We start from the raw sequence: 26,764 nt of genomic DNA, 5'->3' as shown, positions 1-26,764 counted from the left end.
TGTCTCTCATTAGGAGTGCCGTCCTCCTTCAGCACTACTGTTTTTAATGCATAGCTTTCAGCATCGGAATCCCTCAAAGTCTTCCCGCTTCTCTGCAAAAGCGAGAAAGAGTTTGACTATTTACTGTTGTAGCAAAGAGCAGGAGCCTGTACACATCATCCCCTGATAGTCAAAGACAAGCTGCTCACCGAAGTTGGTTATTCCTTTAAAATTCAATTTCCATGGTGGAGTTTTACACGTATAAAGCAGTCACTCTAAAGACAAAAAGACAGACTCGTAATGTGTGTCTCTCCACAATCACACCAAAGTCTGCTGCTGCATTTATAGAGGAGGAGGGGTCTTGATTAAGGTGTCAACTGATGATAAATGAAGGTGAAGGAAGTTCCCCAGCTGGAGCAGAATAAAAGCTACTTGAAAGTTTTCTTTCTATTAAAAAAAAAGAGTCTTTATTTTTCTAACACTGTGTCACTAGAATTATGCCTGAGGAAGTATTAACTTCGATCCTGTAAGAACACCTGTTAAGCACATCATACCTAACAATACTTATGATGGTGAAACATATTTTAGTTATAATAAATTTACCTCTTATTCAAGTATCTCAACTTTCTGAAACATGAAGATGTCACAGTGTTTACTTCAGTCTATCAACAACTCATTTTGCAGTAGTAATATATGTAAGAAGTACAGTCAGTTTTACAATATTGACTGTTTTGCTCTAGATACATTTATCCCTCAAATGTGTTGAGGAAAATGATGTTGGTCGTGTGAATATTCTTCCATATGCAAGCAGCTGCCTTCCACTCAAACAACCCTCAGGGAGCTGTTGGCTTTTCCTTTCATGCTCAGTCATGTTTCAACTTCATTCAATTACTAGCACACCGCCCACACTTGTTTCCAAAATCTGTGCATCTCCATTGAGTGTGGAACAATAAAAGTCGGACAGAAAAGTGAGCAGCCCTGAGATGAAGCTTGAACTCAGTGGCAGTTGGGTGCAGTGTAAAATATTTAGAAGAGTCGTTAGGCCTCAGAACCAGGAATAGACAGATGACATGACACAGCAGAAGAGTCTCCCATGAGCTAATAATGTATCCAGAGCAGCCAAGGGACTCTCTGAGGAGTCTCACTGTGACTGTGAGACCCAGACACTGTTAGACCAGAGTCTAAAATCCATTCATCAACAACATATCAATATTTAAAAGCAGATTTAACTGGGTAATACGTTGGAAGAGTTTATCAAGCTGGCCCAGCTACCTGATTTGCATTTAATTACATATTTTAAAAAGTTCTTAGTACATACTTGATAAACACTCCATCTTGATGGCTCAAAGGCACATGCCTCTTGAAATTAGAGGTCAACTGAAATTCAGATCAGCTGCAACAAATATACCTGATTCTTTTAATTTAGATCCATTCATCATTCTTTAGAGGTACAAAAGTCCAGAAAACACAATAATCAAACAAATAATCCATCAAGTTGTCTTCGTATTCCTCCTTAACTGAAGACAGATGAACAACACAAGAAAAAACATAACCCTACAATATACTAAAATATATTTTTATTTAAATATTTATTATTACAAAATATAATATCCAGCTGGATTAAACTCAATGTCTGTGAAAAAGGTTTTTAGGCCATAGTTATGTTTAACAAATGAGTGATGTGAGGACTTTCATTTCATTTGACAGGAGTCAGTGTTAATGATGTGTGAACCCAGGAAAAATAGGTTTCCTGCTGATTTAGTTTTGTCAGATCATCTGTTTCCTGTGGGTGGAAATGTGCCAAGAACAACATTTACTGTAAAAACCACTTACAAGCACATTCATTTTCTGAAAAACTTTTAATTGATTTTTACATTGACAATTCTACTCTTCAGTGAAATCCACATTATTTTGGCGTTCCATTGTCATGGTTTGTAAGACAGAAGTTTTCACATGTTGTCGATACAAACCAACGAGGCTATCTGTGGTGCTCTTCCCCACACTCCATTACATGCAAACAAACCCTTGCATGAAGCTGGAGTCTTTAGTCCCAGCAGTCGTCTCTGCTTCCAGTGATGTTTGTCTCGCCAGCAGAAGACTGCAGTTATGAAGAGTGAGAGCACGAGGCAGGCAGGCAGGTCGGTGAAAAGCAGACAGGAACACCAGCCCCGATCTGTTTATTTTCTATTTCTGAATGAAATGATTGGTCATTTATCACAGTCCTGTGAGGGCCACAGACAAAACTTTAAAAAATAAGGTTTTAAACAAATGATCAATCCTACATTTATTAAAAACACTAGTCACAGCAGCTCTTACATTTTCCTCTTTTCATTTCGAAAAAAGAAGAATTACACTAAAGAGAAGAACATTATAAACAAATTGTCAATGCCACATCATTTTCAAAACAAAATCCAAATGCAAGCAGCTCTTTTAAATATCGCGGCACTTAATCGTTTTAATAAAAAAAAAGCTTTTGATTGATCTCCTCACTTAATAGTCATTATATCTATCGAACCTCTGAAGTCTCTTGAGTCTCCCAATGTTTGTAGGCTACAACAACAGCACTGTCAATGCAGCCTTGACCTGGCTGCCTTCAAACATCACAAGAAGATATCTGTGGTTCAGTTCTTTCCCTCCCCATGCTCCATTAGACACACAAACTGACCATTACCAATATAAGCAGTGCAGAGTAGCGACTGATTCCACTGTTAATGATCCAGGTTTGCTCCATTTGTTTGGATCAGTGAGATTTGTTCAGATACACTCTGAAATCAACCCTTTTGCACACATCAGTTGGGTGATTAATAGAGCAGCCAGGTTTTTGCTTTTGTCTTCATCATGGTATCTGCATCTTCACTTTGAGCTGGAAAGAGACACTACCCTGACTAGCCACAGAGCGTTTCAACAAGTTTCTCATCCCCCTACAGCGGTCTGGTTGGAAAATTGACACCCCCTTTCTGACTGACAGCTTCCCTCGATGGCCCCTCTTACTCTGGGCGGGTACAGTGATGCTTATGGACACCTTTGTCATCTAAGAGCTCTGCCATTTTGACATTCACCTGATTCAGTTTGAAGCATGTTTGCCAAACTGCCCTTTGTGTATGGATGATCCGGCGTACAGAAATGACTGCATATTGAAGTAGAAACAACATTTCAAGCAACAGCAGCTTTGCTTTTTGGATAGCGTGGACAGGAACAATCAACCTGCCGCTCTGTGTTTGAAGATACTGGCCACGACCGACGGCAAATGTGGCCCAGCCCGCAGTTTGTCCAGCTTTGTAGTTCAAATCTGTCAGCTTTCGCTCCAGTTTTCCTGCATCATGGGTGGTGTTGATGTAACAAACAGAGCCTTGTGCACCCATTTTTATCTGCCACATTTCTGTGTAAAATTTTCATACAGAAGCAAATTACAGTATGGCCCCTGCTGCTCCTCCTTTTTACACTGGGCAGGAGTTCATGATGCACGGTGTCCATGAAGAAGTGCATTTTCCACTTCTTTGAGCTCCGACCACTAGAAAGACACAATTCAGAGTGTGTAAATAAAATAATAAAATAAAAAGTCAATCTAATTCTGAATATTCATGTATTTCAGCCATTAGAAAAAAGAATGTGTGAGACAATTACCTGAATCCACCTGCGTGTCCCACATTAGGTCGTCCTCCTTCAGCTTTCCTGTTTTCATCACCAGCTTTTCGGCATCGAATCACTCAAAGTCTTCAGCTTCTCTGCAAGCGAGAAAGAGTTTGATTGTTTTTGTTGTAGCAAGAAACGAGAATCTGTACATCCATCCTGATAGTCCAAGACAGGCTGCTTCTGAAGTTGGTTTCCGATGGTTTTACATGTATTTCCCATGGTGGATTACACGTATAAAACAGTCACTCTAAAAGACAAAAGACAGACGTAATGTGTGTCTCTCAAATGTAAGTCTGCTGCTGCATTTATAGAGGAGGGAGGGGTCTTGAATAAGGTGTCAGCTGATGATGAGGTGAAGAAGTTCCCCAGCTGAGCCAAACCAAAGCTATTTGAAAGTTTCTTTCTATTTCATCAAAGATTCTTTACTTTTCTTTGTATTATGAATTATGCCTGAGAAGTATTAAGTTCGATCCTGTGATCACCTGTTAAGCATCCATGCCTAACAACTTCCCTTACAAGTGGTGAAACATATTTTTAGGGTTATAATAAATTGACCTCTTATTCAAGTATCTCAACTTTCTGAAACATGAAGGTGTCACGAATGTTTATAGTCTATCATCAACTCATTTGCAAGTAGTAATATATGTAAAGTGATCAGTTTTACAATATTGACTGTTTTGCACTAGATACATTTATCCCTCAAATGTGTGAGAAATGATGTTGGTATTATCAAGATATATTCTTCCATATGACATGCCTTCCCTCAAACAACCCTCCAGGGAGCTGTTGTGCTGCTTTCATACTCAGTCATGTGTTTGATTTTCATTCAATTATAGCACACTTACACACTTGTTTCCAAAATCTCCTGTGTATCTCCATTGAGTGTGGAACAATAAAGTTGACAGAGAAAAGTGAGCACGGCCCTGAGATGAGCTTGAACTCAGTGGCAGGTTGGAGTGGAGTGTAAATATTTAGAAGAGAAGAGGAAGTCGTTAGGCCTCAGAACAGGAATGAACAGATGGCCCTGTTACAGCAAGTCTCCACTTAGGCTGATAATGTGTCAGACCAAAGGGACTCTCTGAAGAGGTCTCCTGTGGCGTGATTTAGATGGATAGTGGTTTCAGGATCATTAGTCATCAGCACATCGGTCTTCAGACGGTTATTGGACGTTGGAAAGAGAGTTTATCAGAAGTTGGCCCAGCTACACCTGATTGCATTTAATTACATATTTTAAAAGTTCTTAATTGCATACTTGATGACATGTCTTGATGGCTCAAAGAGCATACCTCTGCCAAGGCTAAGAGAGTCAACTGAAATTCAGTGAAGCTGCAACAAAATATGCCTGATTCTTTTAATTTAGATCCATTCATCATTCTTTGAGAGAATTGTTCAAAAAGTCTGAAAACACAATAATCAAACAAATAATCCATCAAGTTGTCTTTCGTATTCCTGCTAACTGAAAGACAGATGAACAACACAAAGAAAAACATGACATACAATATACTAAAATATATTTATATTTAAATATTTATTATTACAAAAGTATAATATCCATTTGGTTAAACTCAATGTCTGCTGAGAAAAAAAGGTGGGTAAAATTCTACATGACTATAGTTATGTTTAACAAATAGTGATGTGAGGACTTTCATTTCATTTGACAGGAGTCAGTGTTGTATTGATATTGGTAACAGGAAATAATAGGTTTCCTGCTGATTTAGTTTTGTAGATCATCTGTTTCCTGTGGGTGACAATCCTGCAAGACAATTTTTACTGTAAACCATACAAACACATTAATTTCTGAAAAAGGAACTTTTAATTAGTTTTACATTGGAAACATTCTGCTCTTCAATGAAATCACATTATTTTGTACATTTGCACAATTGTCATGGTTTGTAAAGACAGAGAAGTTTTCACATGTTGTCGATACAAACCAACGAGGCTATCTGTAATTTCTTTCTTCTCCCCACACTCCATTACACATGCAAACAAGCCCTTATGAAGTAGGTCTTAGTCAGCAGTCGTCTCTGCTTCAGTGATGTTTGTCTCGCCAGCTGAAGACTGCAGGTTATGAAGAGTGAGAGCACGCGGAGCAGGCAGGCAGGTCGGTGGTGACAGACAGGAACACCAGCCAATGTTTATTTTCTATTTCTGAATGAAATGATTGGTCATTTTTATTACAGTCCTGTGAGGGCCACAGACAAAACTTTCAAAAAATAAGACAGAAACAAATGATCAATCTACATTTATTAAAAACACTAGTCACAACAGCTCTTACATTTGTTCTTTCATTTCGGAAAAAAATTACACTAGAGAAGAACATTATAAACAAAATTGTCAATGCCACATCCTTTTCAAAACAAAATCCAAATGCAAAGCAGCTCTTTTAAAATATAGTGGCATAATCGTTTTAATAAAAAAGCTTTGATTATGATCTCCTCACTTAATAGTCATTATATCTATCGAACCTCTGAAGTCTCTTAGGGTCTCAATGTTTGTAGGCTATAACAACAGTACTGAAATTAACATCACTGTCCAATGCCTTGCTCAGCCTGTCTGCAGCTAAACATCTGAAGATATCTGGTTCAGTTCTTTTCCCTCCCCATGCTCCATAAGACACACAAACCAACCCTTACCAATATAAGCCAGGTCTGAGTAACCACTGGTTCCACTGTTAATGATCCAGGGGTCGCTCCATTTATTTGGATCCTGTGGGGATTTGTTCAGATACACTCCTAAATTAACCCTTTTTGTCTTATCGGTTGGGTGGGTGAAGAGCAGCCAGGTTTTGTAGCTGTTGTCTTCATCCCTCGTATCTGCATCTTCACTTTGAGCTGGAAAGGAGACCACACTACCCTGACAACCTGAAGCCGTTTCAACAAGCTTCTCACTCCCCTTATTGCCGGTCTGGTTGGCAAAATCGACACCCTCGTTCTGACTGACATCTTCCACTCGATGGCCCCTCTTACTACGGGCGTTGCAGTAGACAACATCTTTGCCTTTGTCATCTAAGAGCTCTGCCATTTGAAATTCACCTTATTCGGTTTGAAGCATGTTATCAAACTGCCACTTTGTGTATGGATGATCAGCGTGCAGGACGATTGTATATGATGTAGAGGCCCAACCTTTCAAACAGCAACAGGAGCCTGGCTTATTTGGAAAAGCATGGACAGGAACAATCAACCTGCCGCTCTGTGTTTGAAGACCATGGGCCGGCCCGACAGCAAATGTGGCCCAGTCACAGATTTCGTGCAGATTTGGAGTCAAATCTGTCATCGTGCTCCACTTTTCACCATCATTTTCAGTGGTGATATAGCAGAGCAGAGCCTTGTTGCAGCCATAACGTCTCTGATAGTTTTCTGAGTAATAATTTTGAACACAGATGAAAAACAGGTACAGTTTGTTATTCTTATCATCATACACTGGGCAGGGGCTCATGGTACGGTGGCAACAACAAAGTGCATTTTTCACTTCTTTTAGCTCCGTCCACTAGAAAAGACGCAATTCAGAGGTGTGTAAATAAAATAACAAAATAAAAAGTCAATCTAGTTCTGAATATTCACATGTATTTCAGCCATTAGAAAAAAAGAATGCTTGTGAGACAATTACCTGAATCTCATTAATGTCGTCCTCCTTCAGCTTTTTGTTTTCATCACCAGCTTTCAGCATCGGAATCCCTCAAGTCTTCGCTTCTCTGCAAAGGTGAAGAGTTTGACTGTTTCTGTTGTAAGAAAGAGCGGGAATCCTGTACACACATCCATCCTGATAGTCAAAGACAAAGCTGCTTCTCTCCAAGTTGGTTGTCCTTTAAATTCCAATTTCCATGGTGAGTTTACGTATAAAACAGTCACTCTAAAGAAAGACAGACTCGTAATGTGTGTCTCTCACAATCACCAAAGTCTGCTGCATTTTACAGAGGGAGGAGGGTCTTGAATGAGTGTCAGCTGATGATAAATGAAGATGAAGGAAGTTCCCCAGCTGGAGCAGAGCCAGCTATTTGAAAGTTTCTTTCTATTAAAAAAGAGTCTTTGCCTCTAACACTGTGTGCTAAATTATGCCTGAAAGTAAGTTCGATCCTGTGTGTCACCTGTTAAAGACATCAATGCCTAACAAACACCACAAGTGGTAGAAACCATCTTTTTAGTTATAATAAATTGACCTCTTATTCAAGTATCTCAACTTTCTGAAGCATGAAAGTATAAGTGTTTACTTCAGTCTGTCAACAACTCATTTGCATTAGTAATATATGTAAGAAGTACAGTCAGTTTTGCAATATTGACTGTTTGCACTAGATACATTTATCCCTCAAATGTGTTGAGAGGAAAATGATGTTAGTCGTATCAGATATTCTTCATATGCAAACAGCTGCCTTCCCTCAAACAACCCTCCAGGAGCTGTTGGCTTTCTTTCATGCTCAGTCATGTTTGATTTCCATTCAATTATAGCACACTTACACACTTGTTTCAAAATCTCTGTATCTCCATTGAGTGTGGAACATTAAAGTGGACAAGAAAGTGAGCACCAGCCCCCTGAGTTGGCTTGAACTCAGTGGCAGGTTGGAGTGGAGTGTAAATATTGAAAGAGGAGTCGTTAGGCCTCAGAACCAGGAATAGACCAGATGACACTGACACAGCAGAGTCTCCATGAGCTGATAATGTATCCAGAGCAGCCAAATGGACTCTCTGAGGTCTCACTGTGAGCTGTGAGACGGAACACTGTTAGACCAAGTCTAAAATCCATTCATCAACAACATATCAATATTTTAAAAGCAGATTTAAATAGGTGACACGTTGGAAGAGTTTATCAGAAAGTTGGCCCAGCTACACCTGATTGCATTAATTACATATTTTAAAGTTCTTAGTACATCTTGATAACTTATATCTTGATGGCTCAAGAGCACATACCTCTGCCAAGGCACAGAGAACCAACTGAAATTCAGTCAAGCTGCATCAAATATGCCTGATTCTTTTAATTTAGATCCATTTCATCATTCTTTGGGAAATTTTTCAAAATCAGAAAACACAATAATCAAACAAATAATCCATCAAGTTGTCTTTGCGTAATCCTGCTAACTGAAAGACAGATGAACAACACAAAGAAAAAAACAATATAATATACTAAAAATATATTCATATTTAAAATATTTATTACAAAATATAATATCAGCTGACTCAATGTCTGCTGAGAAAAAAGGTTTACGTGACTATGAACATGTTTAACAAATGAGTGATGTGAGGGACTTTCCATTTCATTTGACAGGAGTCAGTGTTGTATTGATATTGGTAACAGGAAAAAATAGGTTTCCTGCTGATTTAGTTTTTTGGCAGATCATCTGCTGTTTCTGTGGGTGGAAATCCCTGCAAAAGGAACAATTTTTACTGTAAACCACTTACAAACACATTCATTTCTGAAAAAGGAACTTTTAATTAGTTTTACATTGAAACATTCTGCTCTTCAATGAAATCACATTATTTGTACATTTGCTGGTGTCATGGTTTATAGAAAGACAGAGAAGTTTTCACATGTTATCGTCCCCTAGACCAACGAGGCTATCTGCTTAATTTATTTCTTCTCCCCGCACTCCATTACACATGCAAACAAACCATATGACTAGGTCTTAGTCAGCGGTCGTCTCTGCTTCAGTGATGTTTGTCTCGCAGCTGAAGACTGCAGTTATGAAGAGTGAAACACGGAGCAGGCAGAGCAGGTCGGTGGCGACAGACAGGAACACCAGCCAATCATTTTATTTTCTATTTCTGAATGAAATGATTGGTCATTTTTATTACAGTCCTGTGAGGGCCACAGACAAAACATGAAAAAATAAAAAGGTTTCAGAAACAAATGATCAATCCTACATTTATTAAAAACACTAGTCACAACAGCTCTTACATTTTTCTCTTTTCATTTCGGGAAACAAAAGAAGAATTACATTAGAGAAGAACATTATAAACAAGGGTGTCAATGCCACATCATTTTCAAAACAAAATCTAAATGCAAGCAGCTCTTTTAAAATATAGTGGTACTTAATCGTTTTAATAAAAAAAGCTTTGATTATGATCTCCTCACTTAATAGTCATTATTTCTATCGAGTCTCTGAAGTCTCTTGAGTCTCAATGTTTTGAAGGCTATAACAACAGTACTGAAATTAACATCACTGTCCAATGCCTTGCTCGACCTGGCTGCAGCTAAACATTACAGAAGATATCTGGTTCAGTTCTTTTCCCTCCCCACGCTCCATTAGACACACAAACCAACCCTTACCAATATAAGCCAGGTCTGAGTAACCACTGGTTCCACTGTTAATGATCCAGGGTTTGCTCCATTTGTCTGGATCCTGTGGGGATTTGTTCAGATACACTCCTAAATCAACCCTTTCTTTCACATGGGTTGGGTGGGTGTAGAGCAGCCAGGTTTTTTTGCTGTTGTCTTTTTTACTCACATCTGCATCTTCACTTTGAGCTGGAAAGGAGACCACACTACCCTGACAACCGTCACCCGTGTCAACAAGCTTCTCACTCCCCTCACTGACGGTCTGGTTGGAAAAATTGACACCCTCGTTCTGACTGACATCTTCCACTCGATGGCCCTTCGTACTACGGGCGTTGCAGTAGACAACATAGTTGCCTTCGTCATCTAAGAGCTCTGCCATTTGACATTCACCTGATTTGGTTCGAAGCCTGTTGCCAAACTTCCACTCTGTGTATGGATCATCAGCGTACAGGGCGAGTGCATATGAAGTAGAAGCTTTGCAGTCTGGTTCAATTGGATAAGCGTAGACAGGAACAATCAACCTGCCGCTCTTTGTTTGAAGACCATGGCCCGGCCCGACAGCAAATGTGGCCCAGCCACAAATTTCCTGCAGCTTTGGAGTCAAATCTGTCAGCGCGCTCCAGTTTTCACCATCATCGGTGGTGGTGATGTAGCAGAGTCGAGCCTTGTTGCAGCAATTATTTATCTGCCATATTTCTTCGACACCATTTTCAACACAGTTGAAAAACAGGTACAGTTTGTTATTCTTCTCATCATACACTGGGCAGGGGCTCATGGTACGGTATGCAGGAAGAAGTGCATTTTCCACTTCTTTTAGCTCCGACCACTGGAAAAGACACAATTCAGAGGTGTGTAAATAAAATAATAAAATAATGCTTGTGAGACAATTACCTGAATCTCATTAGGGTCGTCCTCCTTCAGCTTTCCTGTTTTCATCACCAGCTTTTTAGCGTCGGAATCAGTCAAAGTCTTCCACTTCTCTGCAAAGGCGAGAAGAGTTTGACTATTTCTGTTGTAGAAAAGAGCAGGAATCCTGTACACACATCCATCCTGATAGTCAAAGACAGGCTGCTCCTGAAGTTGGTTTTCCGATGGTTTTCCACATTTATTTCCCATGGTGGGTTTACACGTATAAAACAGTCACTCTAAAGAGAAAAGACAGACTCGTAATGTGTGTCTCTCCACAATCACCAAAGTCTGCTGCTGCATTTATAGAGGGAGGGAGGGGTCTTGAATAAGGTGTCAGCTGATGATAAATGAAGATGAAGGAAGTTCCCCAGCTGGAGCAGAGCCAAAAGCTACTTGAAAGTTTCTTTCTATTCATCAAAAAGATTCTTTACTTTTCTAACACTGTGTCAATAGAATTATGCCTGAGAAGTGTTAACCCTCGTGTTGTTCCTGGGTCGGATTGACCCAGAGTGTGTGTGTGTGTCTGTGTGTGTGTGTGTGTGTGTGCGTGAGTTCGTGCGTGTGATCATACGCAAGCCCTGGCCGGTCAGAGTTAGGGTTAGGGTGACCCAAGGATTGTCATTATCCAATTCTCCTGGGGTAATTGAGACCAAGGGATTGTCATTCTCGATTGTCATGGGAGGGGTCATTTAGACCCCCAGAGGGGGCGCTGTGGTGCTCTGTGGGGTCATTTAGACCCACACCTGATTCCAATTGAAATCAAGGGGGGTACATTAGACCCACATATAAGTCTCAGTGTGCCACTCTCTCACGGACCATGGCACGATGTCGCGTCAGGAGCGTTTCACCAGAGAACAGGTTCTCCAACAGCTATTCTCCCAGCAACCATCCTCTGAACCCGAAGAGGACGTGAAAGAGCCAGACCGAGAAGCGGACGAACAAGGAGATGGAGAAGCCGACCGAGAAGCAGACAGAAAAGCAGGCCGAGAAGAAGACAGAGAGGACAGAGACGACGACGGCGACGAAGACGACGACGGTGACTACGAAGACGACGACGGTGACGAAGACTACGACCCAGTGGGTGATGCTTCTGCAGATTTTTCATCCTTGGAAGAAGAAGAAGAAGAAGGAGGACACCACCACCACCACCACCGGACTCGTGGAAAGAGAGACCTTCCCGTCAAGAAACGGGGAAATAACATGGTCCTCGAGGGTGTACGGCCGAGAGGAGGGCCACTGCTCCTCCTCCTCCTCTTCCTCCTCCTCCCACGATCCACGCGACGTCCCGCACTGGTGACCTAGCCCTGCCTGTTCATCACACCGACGGTAGAGAAAATCATCCTGGAGATGACGAATCGGGAGGGTCGTCGAAAATACGGCGACGAATGGAAAGGGATGGACGAGACCGACCTGCGCGCCTACGTAGGGCTGCTGATCTTAGCGGGCATGTACAGGTCCCGGCCGAGGCCGCCAGCCTGTGGGACGCCGAGAGCGTCCGGGCGATATTTCGTGCCACGATGCCCTAAAACTCTTCCACACGTACTACAGACTGCTGCGCTTCGACGACCGCGAGACAAGACGCACGAGACGAGCCACGGACAAATTGGCGGCCGTTCGAGAGGTCTCGGACGCGTGGGTGTCGCAGCTACCGCACCTCTACAACCCGGGCCCGAAGTGACCGAGCAACTGGTTCCGTTCAGAGGTTAGTCTTTTTTAAAAAAATATTATTATGTTATGTTATGTTATGTTATGTTATGTTATGTTATGTTATGTTATGTTATGTAGATAGCGGCTGCTAGTCCTCGTCCTCATCTCATCTCCTCATCTCTTCTCCTCCTGTTTTTCTCCTGTATTGGAAAAATTAACTAAGTGTGGTGGAAAACTATTTTGTAGTTGAGTGTAGGTTTTTGCAGACCTGTCTAAAGACTTTATGACCTGAGCTGTTTCATGGTCTGAACTGTTTATGAGCTGAAAACTGCCAGACCCTTTAGCCACTTATTTACTCTCCAAAGAACAGAATGTATGTCTGCTTATCTCCTTAGGAAACACATGTAAATCAGTTGTTTGTGTTTAGATTCCTCTTTTTCCTGCGCCTACAGAACCAGTCTGAACTGGTTCAGAGAGACAGCCTTAGTCCTCCTATATAATATGCTTGTATTTGAGTGTCCTGCATCTTCACTCTGAGATCCTTGTGACTCTCTGTGTTGATCCTTTCTGCAGAAAGCCCCTATTAAAATACACGTGGATAACTTTGGTGTTTCCAGCCTCTTGTATTTCCAGATTTCCATCACAATTTGGTGTCAGAAGTGGGATCGCACAATCAACACTGATCTAGTGGATAAGGCACATTCAGTCACACTAAGAACAGATACTACGTATATGCATCCAAAAGATTTACACTGCACTGCACTCAAACACAAAGGGAGAGATGCATGTTTTGAAAAAAGATGGATTAGAGAAAGTTGTGAAGAAAGTTGTGTGAAAGAGAATTTAACACTAAGTGCTGTTTCTGTAATTTTACTCAAACCAGAAAATAAGTCACCCTCTCAGTTCCTTCACAGATATTCAGAGGATGCTTTCCTTTTTTGACTTTCCTGGTTCACACTCACATGACTTGCTGTCAAAACACAAAAATGATGAATGGCAAGACTTGGGACCGTGGATAAAAAATGTGTCAATGCTGACATTTGGGAAAAGATATCAGATCCTGTGGTTCAGTATAATCCATTTTTGAAAGTGTTTAGAAAATGATTTATATCTGTTGTTCACACATTCAGGACTGTTTAACTGGTACCAGCCACACATATAGATGCCCAATATGCATATGTACATTTACATTATGCAAACAACATTTATAAGGGCTCAAGGCAATCATGAAGTGGGTTTAATTTAAAACAATGAAACCTGTGGTTATCACACCATAATCTGACAATATCCACTGAAACAGAAAGCCATCGATGGTATTACACCAGTTTTCAACTCTCTATTGAAGGCAGGTGTAATTGTTCTTTGCAAGGATTCACTAGTGCACACTCCGATTATTTCGGTCAAGAATATTTTAGATAAATCACAACCTGATGATTTGCGATTCGTCCAAGATATTTAAGTTCTCAAAGCCGCAGTACAACAATGCGCTCCATCTGTTCCAAATTCTTAAACAATTCTTTAGCAAGTTCTGAAGGATAGTAAATGGTTCTCTGTTGTTGATCTGGCAAATGCAGTTTTCAGCGTTTGAATTGATAAAGACAGCCAATACTGGTTTGCATTTGAGTTCAACAGAGAAAGTTATACATTCACATGCCTTCGTCAAGGCTATTGTGAATCACCGACCATTTACAACCAGGCACTAAAAGAAAGCTTAAGATCATTAGAGATAACACCAGGAAGTGCACTTTTACAATATGTTGATGATTTAATGATTTGTGCTCCAACTAAAGAAAAGTGTGAAAAGGATTCTGTGGCTCAAATTAAAACATCTAGATGCAGAAGGTCGTAAGGCAAGCCTGAAAATCTGCAGTTTGTAAAAGTACAAGTTTAATTTTTAGGGCATGTGATCACAGCAGAGGGCAAATCCCTCTCCCCTCAGAGAGTAACAGTAATTTAAAATATTCCTAAACTTGTTACAAAGAAACAAGTGATGTCATTCCTGGGAATGTGTTCTTATTTGCAGATAATTTATTCCTAACTATGCTGTCCTCGAGGAGCCCCTCAGCGCAATCGCACACGGGCAAGGCCTACAAGCATATAGTATAGTCAAATGGACTGATGACACAGAGAAAGCTTTCACTGACTTGAAACTGACCTTACAGTCGACCCCGACTTTAGGACTACTGAACCCTGACGACCTTTCACACAGGCAGTTGACGAGAAGGGGGGCTACTATCAGTGCTACTCCCAGACCATGGGGGCAAACAGAGACCTGTGGCATTTTTCTCAACGAAACTTGATCCTGTTGATACAGGCCTCCTTACTTGTCTTAGAGCTGTAGCAGCTTCAGATAAGACTGTCATGGCATCCAGGGAAGTAGCAGGATACTCCCCACTCACCCTGCTGACCCCAAATGCTGTGTCTATGATGCTATCTATAACATGCTATTCTGTTGGAAATGCCTAACATCACTGTGAAAAGATGTAATGTTCTAAACACAGCTACTCTTCTTCCAACAGAAGGAGATGATGAACAAAACAACTGTGTAGTAACAATAACCGAAGTTTGTTTCCCCAGACCAGACTTACAGGAAAACACCTTTGCAGAATCCAGTCTTTGAACTGTTTGTGGATGGATCAGCATCTCGCAATTCAGACACGGGAGCAAATCAAGTTGGTTTCTCTGTGGTAACAGCACATGATACATTGATTGCACAACCTCTCCCTGCTTCTCTGTCTGCACAAGCAGCAGAGCTCACTGATCTCATTGAAGCATGCAAATTGGCTAAGGGGAAAAGGGTTAATATCTACACTGACAGTAGATATGCATTTGGTGTAGTAAATGATTTTTCACGATTTGGAAACAGAGACAAAACAATTGCATATCATGCTCTAGTGTCTCTGATGCTTGATGCTATCCTCCTCCCCAAACAGGTTGCAGTATGTAAATGTGATGCTCACACTTTTAATGATGACCCAGTATCACAAGGTAATGCCGGAGCGGTTGCAACAGCGAGAGCAGCTGCTCGCCAGCCACTATCTGCTTCACACATTCTCTTCCAGGTCGACCCAACCACCCCCACGGCTGACCTGCAGGAACTCCAACTTAGAGTCACAGCAGATGAGCGTGCACTTTGGAGGAGATGTTGGCTGCACGTACACAGATGGGGTGTGGGTGGGCTCTAGGGATGGGCATTCGATTAAAATGTCTTAATCGATGGTCGGGAGAATTAACGATCGATTTTCGATTAATCATTAATATTTTTATATTAAAATTCACTATTTATAGGCTATATTAAAATGCAGTGAAAATAGAAAAAACACAGCGTGTTTCCTCATTGAGATCTTTATTACAAGATGAACAACTCTTGTGGCAGTTAAACGGGATCCGTTCAATGGTTACACTTGAAAATATGCGCTGCTGTACTCTTAGCAGCGGAGCCGACAGCTAGAAGCTCCCGTCGTGGCCGGAATGTGATATGCCGGTTCCAATAAGTTTATCAGTTGTCGAAAACCTTCGCCCTCAACAATACTTAAGGGTAGCATATCCATCTCGATGAACTTGCAGATCCGTTGGGTAATTTTCTCTGCTCGTTGTGCATCGCAGCTCCTCCGTGCTAACACCGAGTTGATGCTAGGTTGAGACCGAGAGCAGGATGCACCGCCACGAACCAGGGTCGGATGTGCGTTGTTCAGGTGGTACATCATTTGAGTCGTGGCCGAGTTGTACTTATACACAGCTTCGCAGTGTTGGCAGTGAACTAAGTCATTTTTTAAATCAAAATGGTCCCACGCTACACTTCGCCGTGACCTCTTCATGTTTACTTTTGAAATACACGGAAACTCGCAGGTAACTGAGTAGGCCTGTGGCGTTTTTTTCAAACATTGCCCCGTGTGGTAAAATGTTTAATTGCTGCCACATAGCGAAATCCATTGCATTCCTTCAAGACTCACACTACGCAACAGAACATGCATTAGTTTTATCGATGAAAAAATAATGTCATCGTCGAAATTCTTAATGATCAATTAATCGATCGTCGATTAATTATGCCCATCCCTAGTGGGCTCTGATGATAAACCTTGTCTGCCAAACTATCTGTTTCCCTATTATGCAAAGTTGACATCGATGTTGGCTGCAATTTTACAACACTGAGTTTTTCCAACTACTTTTAGAAATTTTGTCACGCATGCATGATTTGGATTTCATTTGTTAGTACGGCATTAAAACAATTAAGTAAATATTTGGGCATTGATTTGAGACAACATTGTGCCTACCGCCCATCCAGTGGTGGAGCAGTGGAAAGAGAAAATGGCACACTAAAAAACAATTGGCTAAATTTTATGAGGAAACTGGATTGTCATGGACTAAATCTTTCTCGCTTGTTCTCATACAGATGAGAATGAAAATTAGACCAAAATATGGATTGAGCCCATTTAAGATTTTGTTCGGACGTCCAGCAAACAAGGGCATTGGACCTGTTAAAAGGCAATTGCCCTGTATAACTCTCTGCGATGAAGAATGTGATGATGTTGTACTGGCTGTTTAGTCGGCTCTTATCAGTCCTTACTCCCTTCTGCGACGCATACCTGTGTCCACAACAATGGCAGTTTGCTTTGCACTACAGTGCTGATGATGATGCATTTTGAATCCTTGTGAATTGATGTATTAGATTTTTTACTGTAGTTCTCTTATGTTGTCATAAATGACAAAAATGAGGGAAATGTATTGGAAAAATTAACTAAGTGTGGTTGAAAACTATTTTGTAGTTGAGTGTAAGTTTTTGCAGACCTGTCTAAAGACTTTATGGTCTGAACTGTTTATGAGATAAAAACTGCCAGACCCTTTAGCCACTTATTTACTCTCCAAAGAACAGAATGTATGTCTGCTTATCTCCTTAGGAAACACATGTAAATCAGTTGTTTGTGTTTAGATTCCTCTTTCTCCTGCGCCTACAGAACCAGTCTGAACTGGTTCAGAGAGACAGCCTTTGTCCTCCTATATAAGATGCTTGAATTTGAGTGTCCTGTATCTTCACTCTGAGATCCTTGTGACTCTCTGTGTTGATCCTTTCTGCAGAAAGCCCCTATTAAAATACACGTGGATAACTTTGGTGTTTCCAGCCTCTTGTATTTCCAGATTTCCATCACACTCCCTAGGCCGGTGTCCGTTCCGTCAGTACATGCCCAGCAAGCCGGCGAAATACGGGATCAAGTCGTGGGTGGACTGCGATGCGAAATCAAGCTACGCTTGGAAGATGCAAGTGTACACCGGAAAGCCGAGCGGCGGACGCCCAGAACGGAACCAGGGGTTGCGGGTAGTGCTCGATGTAACGGAGGGACTGCACGGTCGTAACGTCACGTGCGACAATTACTTCACCTCCTACGAACTCGCGCGGCAGCTCCTGGAGAGGAAGCTCACCGTGGTTGGCACGGTTCGGAAGAACAAGCCCGAGCTCCCGACCGGGCTGCTCGCGGTCAAGGGAAGATAGGTGTTCTCATCCAAGTTCGCATTCACGCCCACCGCCACTCTGGTGTCCTACATCCCAAAGAAAAACAGGAATGTGGTGCTCCTGAGCACACGGCACCCCGAGGCCGACATCAGCGACCGCGAGGGCGGAACGGTCATCGTCCTGGACTACAACCGCAACAAAGGTGGCGTGGACAACCTAGACAAGGTGATCGAGCGTACAGCTGCAGGAGGATGACCGCGCGCTGGCCCCTGGTCGTCTTTCACAACATTCTCGGCGTCTCTTCCAACAACGCCTTCGTGATATGGAGAGATCAACCGAGACTGGATGCCGGGCAAGTGGAACAAGCGGAGGGTGTTCCTAGAGCAGCTGGGAAAGGCTCTCGTGACTCCGTTCATCGCACGAAGGGAGCATCCCCCCCGGACGCGTCCGCCGCGGTTGTGAAGGCTGTAAAAGCCGCCGCCGCTGCCGCACAGATCTTGACTACGACGCTCGACCCGAGTGTCCGGCCTCCTCCATAGCCCTAGCAGCAGCACCGCTTGGGGCGAGTAAGAGGAAGAGGTGTCAGATATGCCCCAGGAAAAAGGACTGTAAAACTCACACCGTGTGCCGCGGGTGTAACAAATACATCTGCAAGGGCTGCTCACTTGTCTATTGCCCTACGTGTGCGTCTTAATATGGGGTGGGCTATGTGAGGGGGCCAACAGCCGGGGGAAGCAGGGACAACACAAGGGTTAAGTTCGATCCTGTGTTCACCTGTTAAGAACATCCATGCCTAACAACCCTTACAAGTGGTGAAACATATTTTTCGGGTTATAATAAATTGACCTCTTATTCAAGTATCTCAACTTTCTGAAACATGAAGGTGTCACAGTGTTTACTTCAGTCTATCAACAACTCATTTTGCAGTAGTAATATATGTAAGAAGTACAGTCAGTTTTACAATATTGACTGTTTTGCTCTAGATACATTTATCCCTCAAATGTGTTGAGGAAAATGATGTTGGTCGTATCAGATATTCTTCCATATGCAAACAGCTGCCTTCCACTCAAACAACCCTCCAGGGAGCTGTTGGCTTTTCCTTTCATGCTCAGTCATGTTTGAACTTCATTCAATTATAGCACACTTACACACTTGTTTCCAAAATCTCTGTGTATCTCCATTGAGTGTGGAACAATAAAGTCAGACAGAGAAAAGTGAGCACAGCCCCTGAGATGAGCTTGAACTCAGTGGCAGGTTGGAGTGGAGTGTAAATATTTAGAAGAAAGAGGAAGTCGTTAGGCCTCAGAACCAGGAATAGACAGATGACACTGACACAGCAGAGTCTCCCATGAGCTGATAATGTATCCAGAGCAGCCAAAGGGACTCTCTGAGGTCTCACTGTGACTGTGAGACCCAGACACTGTTAGACCAGAGTCTAAAATCCATTCATCAACAACATATCAATATTTAAAAAGCAGATTTAACTGAGTGACACGTTGGAAAGAGAGTTTATCAGAAAGTTGGCCCAGCTACACCTGATTGCATTTAATTACATATTTTAAAAGTTCTTAATTGCATACTTGATAGCTTATATCTTGATGGCTCAAAAGAGCACATACCTCTGCCAAGGCTAGAGAGTCAACTGAAATTCAGTGAAGCTGCAACAAATATGCCTGATTCTTTTAATTTAGATCCATTCATCATTCTTTGGGAAATTTTTCAAAAAGTCAGAAAACACAATAATCAAACAAATAATCCATCAAGTTGTCTTTGCGTATTCCTGCTAACTGAAAGACAGATGAACAACACAAGAAAAAAACATAACCTACAATATACTAAAAATATATTTATATTTAAATATTTATTATTACAAAAATATAATATCCAGCTGACTCAATGTCTGCTGAGAAAAAAAAGGTTTACGTGACTATAGTTATGTTTAACAAATGAGTGATGTGAGGGACTTTCATTTCATTTGACAGGAGTCAGTGTTGTATTGATATTGGTAACAGGAAAAAATAGGTTTCCTGCTGATTTAGTTTTTGGCAGATCATCTGTTTCCTGTGGGTGGAAATCCTGCAAAGGAACAATTTTTACTGTAAACCACTTACAAGCACATTCATTTCTGAAAAAGGAACTTTTAATTAGTTTTTACATTGGAAACATTCTGCTCTTCAATGAAATCACATTATTTTGTACATTTGCACAATTGTCATGGTTTGTAAAGACAGAGAAGTTTTCACATGTTGTCGATACAAACCAACGAGGCTATCTGCTTAATTTCTTTCTTCTCCCCACACTCCATTACACATGCAAACAAACCCTTATGAAGCTAGGTCTTAGTCAGCAGTCGTCTCTACTTCAGTGATGTTTGTCTCGCCAGCTGAAGACTGCAGTTATGAAGAGTGAGAGCACAGGCAGGCAGGCAGGTCGGTGAGCGACAGACAGGAACACCAGCCAATCATTTTGTTTTCTATTTTTGAATGAAATGATTGGTCATTTTTATTACAGTCCTGTGAGGGCCACAGACAAAACTTTAAAAAATAAAAAGGTTTCAGAAACAAATGATCAATCCTACATTTATTAAAAACACTAGTCACAACAGCTCTTACATTTTTCTCTTTTCATTTCGGGAAAAAAAGAAGAATTACATTAGAGAAGAACATTATAAACAAAATTGTCAATGCCACATCATTTTCAAAACAAAATCCAAATGCAAGCAGCTCTTTTAAAATATAAAATGGCACTTAATCGTTTTAATAAAAAAAGCTTTGATTATGATCTCATCACTTAATAGTCATTATATCTATCGAGCCTCTGAAGTCTCTTGAGTCTCAATGTTTTGTAGGCTACAACAACAGTACTGAAATTAACATCACTGTCCAATGCCTTCCTCGACCTGGCTGCAGCTAAACATCACAGAAGATATCTGGTTCAGTTCTATTTCCTCCCCACGCTCCATAAGACACACAAACCAACCCTTACCAATATAAGCCAGGTCTGAGTAAGCACTGGTTCCACTGTTAATGATCCAGGGTTCGCTCCATTTGTCTGGATCCTGTGGGGATTTGTTCAGATACACTCCTAAATTAACCCTTTTTGTCTTATCGGTTGGGTGGGTGAAGAGCAGCCAGGTGTTGTTGCTGTTGTGTTCATCCTTCGTATCTGCATCTTTACCATGAGCTGGAAAGGAGACCACACTACCCTGACAACCTGAAGCCGTTTCAACAATCTTCTCACTCCCCTTACTGCCGGTCTGGTTGGCAAAATCGACACCCCCGTTCTGACTGACAGCTTCCACTCGATGGCCCTTCGTACTACGGGCGTTGCAGTAGACAACATGTTTGCCTTTGTCATCTAAGAGCTCTGCCATTTGACATTCACCTGATTCGGTTTCAAGCATGTTGCCAAACTTCCACTCTGTGTCTGGATGATCAGCGTACAGGGCGAGTGCATATGAAGTAGAGGCGCAACCTTTCCAACAGCAACAGGAGCTTAGCTCAATTTGATAAGCGTGGACAGGAACAATCAACCTGCCGCTCTGTGTTTGAAGACCATGGCCCGGCCCGACAGCAAATGTGGCCCAGCAACACATTTCACACTGCTTCAAATCTGTTAAATCTGTCAGCGCGCTCCACTTTTCACCATCATCGGTGGTGGTGATGTAGCAGAGCCGAGCCATGTTGCAACCCCATTTTTTTGACACTTTTCTGAGTAACCATTTTTAACACAGATGAAAAACAGGTACAGTTTGTTATTCTTCTCATCATACACTGGGCAGGGGCTCATGGTACGGTGGGACAACAAGCGTGCATTTTCCACTTCTTTGAGATTCGACCACTAGAAAAGACACAATTCAGAGGTATGTAAATAAAATAATAATTAAAAGTCAATCTAGTTTTGAATATTCACATGTATTTCAGCCATTAGAAAAAAAGAATGCTTGTGAGACAATTACCTGAATCTCATTAGGGTCGTCCTCCTTCAGCTTTCCTGTTTTCATCACCAGCTTTTCAGCATCGGAATCCTTCAAAGTCTTCCGCTTCTCTGCAAAGGCGAGAAGAGTTTGACTGTTTCTGTTGTAGCACAGAGCAGGAATCCTGTACACACATCCATCCTGATAGTCAAAGACAGGCTGCTTCTGAGGTTCTTTGGCCTTTAAAATTGCCATTGCCATGGTGGGTTTACACGTATAAAACAGTCACTCTAAAGAGAAAAGACAGACTCGTAATGTGTGTCTCTCCACAATCACCAACGTCTGCTGCTGCATTTATAGAGTGAGGGAGGGGTCTTGATTAAGGTGTCAGCTGATGATGAAGATGAAGGAAGTTCCCCAGCTGGAGCAGAGCCAAAAGCTTTTTGAAAGTTTTTTCTATTCATCAAAAAGATTCTTTACTTTTCTAACACCGTGTCAATAGAATTATGCCTGAGAATTATTAAGTTCGATCCTGTGATCACCTGTTAAGAACATCAATGCCTAACAACCCTTACAAGTGGTGAAACATATTTTTCGGGTTATAATAAATTGACCTCTTATTCAAGGATCTCAACTTTATGAAACATGAAGGTGTCACAGTGTTTACTTCAGTCTATCAACAACTCATTTTGCAGTAGTAATATATGTAAGAAGTACAGTCAGTTTTACAATATTGACTGTTTTGCACTAGATACATTTATCCCTCAAATGTGTTGCGGAAAATGATTTTGGTCGTATCAGATATTTTTCTCAGCAGACTCAATGTCTGCTGAGAAAAAAAAGGTTTACGTGACTATAGTTATGTTTAACAAATGAGTGATGTGAGGGACTTTCATTTCATTTGACAGGAGTCAGTGTTGTATTGATATTGGTAACAGGAAATAATAAGTTTCCTGCTGATTTAGTTTTTGGCAGATCATCTGTTTCCTGTGGGTGGAAATCCTGCAAAGGAACAATTTTTACTGTAAACCACTTACAAGCACATTCATTTCTGAAAAAGGAACTTTTAATTAGTTTTTACATTGGAAACATTCTGCTCTTCAATGAAATCACATTATTTTGTACATTTGCACAATTGTCATGGTTTGTAAAGACAGAGAAGTTTTCACATGTTGTCGATACAAACCAACGAGGCTATCTGCTTAATTTCTTTCTTCTCCCCACACTCCATTACACATGCAAACAAACCCTTATGAAGCTAGGTCTTAGTCAGCAGTCGTCTCTACTTCAGTGATGTTTGTCTCGCCAGCTGAAGACTGCAGTTATGAAGAGTGAGAGCACGGGCAGGCAGGCAGGTCGGTGAGCGACAGACAGGAACACCAGCCAATCATTTTATTTTCTATTTCTGAATGAAATGATTGGTCATTTTTATTACAGTCCTGTGAGGGCCACAGACAAAACTTTAAAAAATAAAAAGGTTTCAGAAACAAATGATCAATCCTACATTTATTAAAAACACTAGTCACAACAGCTCTTACATTTTTCTCTTTTCATTTCGGGAAACAAAGAAGAATTACACTAGAGAAGAACATTATAAACAAAATTGTCAATGCCACATCATTTTCAAAACAAAATCCAAATGCAAGCAGCTCTTTTAAAATATAGTGGCACTTAATCGTTTTAATAAAAAAAGCTTTGATTATGATCTCCTCACTTAATAGTCATTATATCTATCGAGCCTCTGAAGTCTCTTGAGTCTCAATGTTTTGTAGGCTATAACAACATTACTGAAATTAACATCACTGTCCAATGCCTTGCTCAACCTGGCTGTAGCTAAACATCACAGAAGATATCTGGTAATTTGTTTCGTTGGTCCTACCCTCCATTTCTTTTCCCTCCCCACGCTCCATTAGACACACAAACGGACCCTTAACAATATAAGCCAGGTCTGAGTAACCACTGATTTCACTGTTAATGATCCAGGGTTTGCTCCAATTGTTTGGATCCTTTGGGGATTTGTTCAGATACACTCCTAAATTAACCCTTTCTTTCACATCGGTTGTGTGGGTTTAGAGCCGCCAGGTGTTGTTGCTGTTGTGTTCATCCCTCGTATCTGCATCTTTACTTACTGGTTAAAAATAAAATAAAATAAATTTCAATATGAAAATCTTGCATTCAGCACTATTTGTATATAGGCCTGTTTACATTTTTTAATGATATTGTAAACAAATATTAGTGATTCTCAATCATTATCTTCGACTAGTTTCTTGAAACGCCAGTCAGACACATCCACAGGGTCATAGGATGTTGTGGGGGTCAGCTTCCTCGTTATAGCCTCTCTAACGATGCGTGTAGATGGACATTCAAATGAAATAGTTTAAAGCATATGGAGAAATTGCCCTTGTCGTCACTGTTCAGGCGTATACAGTGGAGCGACTACATATTATTCAAAAACAGCACGAGTATGAGCAGGAAGCCAGAACATAAACAGCACCACTCTGCAGCCCGTAAACATCACAAATATCTCTCTTTCCTCTCCTTCTCCCATTTCCCTTGTTTCCCTTGCTCTGCACTGCTCTGCCCTGTTGCTCTGTATCCATTCCTTCCTCTGGTGCTCATTAAAAAAAGTAGAGCTGACAGGTGCTGGGGACCCAAGCCAGGGACCCCAGAGAGACAGAAGGGAAGATGGAGGGCTCATGAAGGAAAAAACCCTCATCTTCAGACTATTTTCCAAATACATGCACAACAGCAGAATGACCAGACTAAACTGCTTTTCAGGAAACAAAAGTGGGAGAATCTGCTCAAGTTTCGGTTCATGAAATTTCTGCTCACTTGGCAGCAGGGAGGAGAAGTGACCAGGAATAGCACGGGAAGTGAAACAGAGGCAGGAGCAACGTTAGTGTCAAGAGCAGCATTTTTTATTTTAATCGACTGACACCTTCCTCCTCCTCCTCCTCCTCCTCCGCTAACCTTCTACTGTAATGCTCAGCTCAGGGAGAGCGTATAGGAGTAGCGGGATGCTTTTTCTGCTGGTGTGTGATGTTGAGAAGCTCGCCCATCTGAACCTGCAGCGAAGGACCACCCGGGTTGACTCTGTGCTCTCATAAAAACTCTTTCTCTTCACCATTGCTTGCTCTTTCCTCTGCTCATATGTGAGACGTTTTTTGTTTGCATCATGTTGATTTTGCAAGTTGGTAAAGATGAATCCGAGGCTCCTGCAATTCAAGCAAATAATGATGTATTAGTCACAGTTACTTTTGGCTGGTCAGCCAATTTTTTCCAGCAATAGTGATAGATCTCTTATTAAACTAATGTCCATTATAAAACCTGCCTGTTTGGAATGGGCTGTTTGCTTTCACAGCTGCAGGAGCACAGGTGCTGAGACATTCACCAAAACTTTCCAAGAACAAAACTCAGCAGAAAGACAAGAAGGCCATAACCCATTTGATGTGAGTGACTGTGTAGGTAGCATGTGTGTTTAATCCCCGGGTGAGGGGTCGGGTTGCGGGTCATTTGTTAATTGGTCTGGTTTTTACTTGGAGATAATAGTGGAAAATGGGTTGGGTCCAGAACAGAATCTTACGGGTTTGCAAAAAAGGGACCCGTGCAGGACTCTACGCTCCTTCGCTCCTTTACGATCTGGGTGGGTGGAGGGGAGTGGAGATGTTCACTGTGTTCTTACATGATGTATCCTCCAGGATTTATACAGTTTGAGAACAGTCCCAGATAGGGAGGAGAACGTTTTAGTTCTTTGAGGAAAGCCAAACTTTCAGAACGGGTTGATAATGTGTTTTCTGGGTTATACAGTATGACGATACTGTCATCACACAGGGACTCTGATGATGGGCTGACACACCAACGACATCACAGAATGCTTTCGGAGTTTGTAACTAGAACCCATTTCCCACATCCGGTTTGTCACATTTGCAACCACATTTCCAACAAGCAAAAACATTTAAAGGTAAGAATAATGTCTGAACAAGGAAACAAAAAACATTCTGTGTTAAATTCCCCTGTTGCTTACAGCTTGTAACAGAAATAAGTAAATGTGCAGGCCAGGTCAGAGTCATGCTGCAGCTCAGCACCGCCCCTTTCAACCATTCACACCCAACAGAAGGCCGACAGAACTCGACAGGGATTTTGTTTTTTGTGTCCGAACCTGACCCAACCCCAAAGTAGTTCATATAAAGCTGCACTGAGTTTGTCTTACCTTGTCTCTCCCCCTATGTTGAGAGAGCACTGTCAGCAACCACACAATGTTAGGATTCACTTCAAAAACAATAGGGATACAAAGCAAGATAGATGCACATGTGCGTAGAGGCAGACTCTTTCATAAGACTAAAAACTGACTGAGTTAAAAGACATGAAAGCTGAGGATGTCCCAGCATATGGTCTCCAGATTTGTAGCAGAATTCCAGCATAAATGGAGCGACGCCGGCGAGCTAGTTCTGGCAGGCAACTCGAGCTGCGCTGTTTCAATCATGTGACACTCATCATGTGACATACATCATGTGACACACTTCATGTGACATACATCATGTGACATACTTCACTCGCCACTACCATCTACAGTACTCATCCACCTCATTAGGCGGTCTATTTAAGCAGAGGGAATTCCCATCCCTCTCTCTGCTTCCTAACTACTACGCAGTATCACAGACAATTGTCTCAGCCCCTCCACCACCCCAGCATCCACCTGTAGGCTCCGACGGGGGGTTACAGTATTAGCTCATCACTCCCATCATTCCTGTATATCATATGGGGGAGTGATTAAGTCGGAGCCTAGACGCCAAACACTAAACCTGTTCTACTGTTGAATGAACATTCAAACGTGAGTTGTCTGACTGAAATACAACCTTTCCAGGTTTTTGGGTAAGGAGGGATGAATGAGAGGAGCATCATGAAGTGATGTGCGTTTGTGTGTGTAAGTTTGTGTTACATCTGATGGACAGCTCCATTTGTAG

The 26,764-nt window shown here is 41.6% G+C and overlaps 3 protein-coding genes across 3 annotated transcripts; all 3 read right to left on the bottom strand.

Moving 5' to 3' along the window:
* Nucleotides 1–6,171: 6,171 nt before the first annotated feature.
* LOC118122435 (sialidase-3-like) lies at nucleotides 6,172–7,187 on the bottom strand. The gene is given in 1 exon segment (XM_047342349.1): nucleotides 6,172–7,187. A coding segment is annotated over 1 exon segment (876 nt). The 5' UTR covers nucleotides 7,048–7,187.
* A 2,203-nt stretch (nucleotides 7,188–9,390) lies between these two features.
* Nucleotides 9,391–11,108, bottom strand: LOC118121779 (sialidase-4-like). The gene is made up of 2 exons (XM_035177897.2): nucleotides 10,771–11,108; nucleotides 9,391–10,705 (listed from the first exon to the last, which is right to left on the bottom strand). Exons 1-2 carry the CDS (start codon nucleotides 10,993–10,995, stop codon nucleotides 9,761–9,763), a joined length of 1,170 nt encoding a protein of 389 aa, XP_035033788.2. The 5' UTR covers nucleotides 10,996–11,108; the 3' UTR covers nucleotides 9,391–9,760.
* An 8,898-nt stretch (nucleotides 11,109–20,006) lies between these two features.
* Nucleotides 20,007–22,157, bottom strand: LOC118101427 (sialidase-3). Its single transcript, XM_035147189.2, is given in 3 exon segments — nucleotides 20,007–21,571; nucleotides 21,574–21,724; nucleotides 21,843–22,157. Coding segments are annotated over 3 exon segments (1,182 nt in total). The 5' UTR covers nucleotides 22,062–22,157; the 3' UTR covers nucleotides 20,007–20,759.
* Nucleotides 22,158–26,764: the final 4,607 nt, after the last annotated feature.

The sequence above is a fragment of the Hippoglossus stenolepis genome, chromosome 2, assembly GCF_022539355.2.
Source record: "Hippoglossus stenolepis isolate QCI-W04-F060 chromosome 2, HSTE1.2, whole genome shotgun sequence".
NCBI classification, from domain to species: domain Eukaryota; kingdom Metazoa; phylum Chordata; class Actinopteri; order Pleuronectiformes; family Pleuronectidae; genus Hippoglossus; species Hippoglossus stenolepis.
Note: the sequence above shows the minus strand (reverse complement) of the source record. Positions and strands in the feature narration are given on the sequence as shown.